Genomic DNA, 2,230 nt, shown 5'->3' on the forward strand with positions numbered 1-2,230 from the left:
CGAACCGTCGCGGGACATGCCGAGGCGGAGGCACTTCTGCAGGCGGCAGTGCTGGCAGCGGTTGCGGCTGGCTCGGTCGATGGGGCAGTTCTGCTGGCGGCTGCAGGCGTAGCTCAGGCTGCTCTGTTGGCTGCGCCGGAAAAAGCCCTACAAGGAAGGGAGGATGAAGGGGGAGGTGACCCACCTAAGAGCCCCCCCCGACCCCAATTACCAGCTCCTTTTATTCCCTCACCCCCCCCCAGGCTCTCACCTTGCAGCCCTCGCAGGCGCTGACACCATAGTGGAACCCCGAGGATTTGTCCCCACAGATCTTGCAGGGGATCGCCTCGATGTGGGCTGCAGGATGGGGGGGAGGGGTTTATAGGGGCTGGGAGTCAGCTCCTATGGGATCCCCCAGCCCATATGTGTCCCTGCAGAGTCTCATGGCCCCAGAACGTCCCTAATGGGTTCTCCCAACCCCTCCAGGCTCACAGGGCTCCTATAGGATCTCTCAGTTCCTACAGCCTCACAAGGCAACTGTGGGGCCCTACAGAACCTCATTGTCCCTATAGGCTCACAGTGCCCCTATGGAATCTCACAGGGTCCATATAGGGTCCCACATCCCCTGTGCTCTCACGTGTCCCCACAGCTCATGTGTTACCCTCCTGGTTCCCAGGTCCCCTCACACGTCACCTGTGGGGACCGCATGAACCACGCGTACTGCCCACTATGTCACACGGACTGCGGGATGTCACGTGTCACACGTGTCACCATGGGACCTCACGTGTCCCCCGCAGGCCCACCCGCTGCCCAGACAAGCTCTCCAAGACCCTATAGGCTCACAGAGTCCCTATAGGTTTGTATGATCTCTATGTGGGCTCCATGGTCCCTATAGGACTGCACACTTCCTATAGGCTCACATAGTCCCTATAGGACTGCACACTTCCTATAGGCTCACAGAGTCCCTATAGGACTGCACACTTCCTATAGGCTCACAGAGTGCCTATAGATTTGCATGATCTCTATATGGGCTCCATGGTCCCTATAGGACTGCACACTTCCTATAGGCTCACACAGTCCCTATAGGACTGCACACTTCTTATAGGTTCACACAGTCCCTATAGGCTCACACAGTCCCTATAGGCTCACACAGTCCCCTATAGGCTCACATGGTCCCCATAGGCTCACACAGTCCTTATATGAGCTTCCACCATCCTCATAGGATCCCACAGTCCCTTATAGTGTCACACATGGTCTGCTATAGGCTCCCATAGTCCCTACAGGGTCATGCTGTCCCCATAGGCTCATATGGTTTCCATATGAGCTCCCACAGTTCCTATAGCAGTGCACAGTCCCTTAAAGAATCCCACAGTCCTTCTAGACTCATGCAGTCCCTATGGGGTTGCCTAGTCCCTATAAGGTCACACAGTCCCTATAGGCTCTCATGGTCCCTATAGGCTCACGTTCCCTCGTGTGCTCACGTGTCCCCACGCTGCTTCACGTGTCACCCCCGGTCTCACGTGTCACCAACTGTTACCTACAGCTCCTGTGCCCTCACGGCCCCACAAGTTCCCCAGGGCTTCACATCCTCCCCCCCCCGTGTCCCCCAATCCTGTGGGGTCACTGTCCCCACGTCCTCATGTCCCCATAGGGCCCCATAGGGCGTTGGGGTCTGGGGGGGCGCGGTGACAGCAGCACCGAAACCACAGCGAACGGAGGCAAAGCCACAACTGGGACACAGCGCACCGGGGGGGGGGGGGGGGGGCGGGGGCGGAGGAAGGACCGGCACAGGGAGGGACCCCAGAGGGTGAGGGGTCGGGGGGAAGGGGGCAGCGGGGGGGGGCAATGAGGAGGGACAGTGGGGAGGGGCAATGGGGAGCGGAATAGTGGCGAGAGGGGGAAAGCATGGGAGGGAAAGAGAGGGTGAGGGGAGTCAGGGGGGGCATGACTGGGCGAGGGATCATCCGGGAGGGGGACAAACGTTTGGGTTGGGGGCACATAGAGATAGACGGTAGGGGTGGGGGACACGGGTGGGAGCTGAACGTGGGTCACATGGGATGGGGGATGGCAACAGGGGAACATCTAAAACTACCTTTACAATTCAGACTAATACACAGGGGGACACAGGAACGACGTGGCGGACACAGGACACTGGGGACGACCGGAACGGGGACACGGCGGTGACAGAGGGAACCGAATGGGGACAGCTTGCAGCCCCGAGGCCATCGGCGGTGGTCCACTGCCGTGTTGC

General features: G+C 59.6%; 1 protein-coding gene across 1 annotated transcript in view; it reads right to left on the reverse strand.

Moving 5' to 3' along the window:
• Positions 1-2,230, reverse strand: part of RORC (RAR related orphan receptor C) — a 10,396-nt gene that overhangs the window by 2,692 nt on the left and 5,474 nt on the right. The window contains exons 2-3 of the mRNA XM_015884653.2: positions 251-336; positions 6-147 (exon numbers count right to left, since the gene is read on the reverse strand). Coding sequence (XP_015740139.2) covers positions 6-147; positions 251-336 — 228 coding nt within the window. The remainder of the gene's footprint in view (positions 1-5; positions 148-250; positions 337-2,230) is intronic.

Source organism: Coturnix japonica, chromosome 25 (genome assembly GCF_001577835.2).
Source record: "Coturnix japonica isolate 7356 chromosome 25, Coturnix japonica 2.1, whole genome shotgun sequence".
Lineage (NCBI taxonomy): Eukaryota > Metazoa > Chordata > Aves > Galliformes > Phasianidae > Coturnix > Coturnix japonica.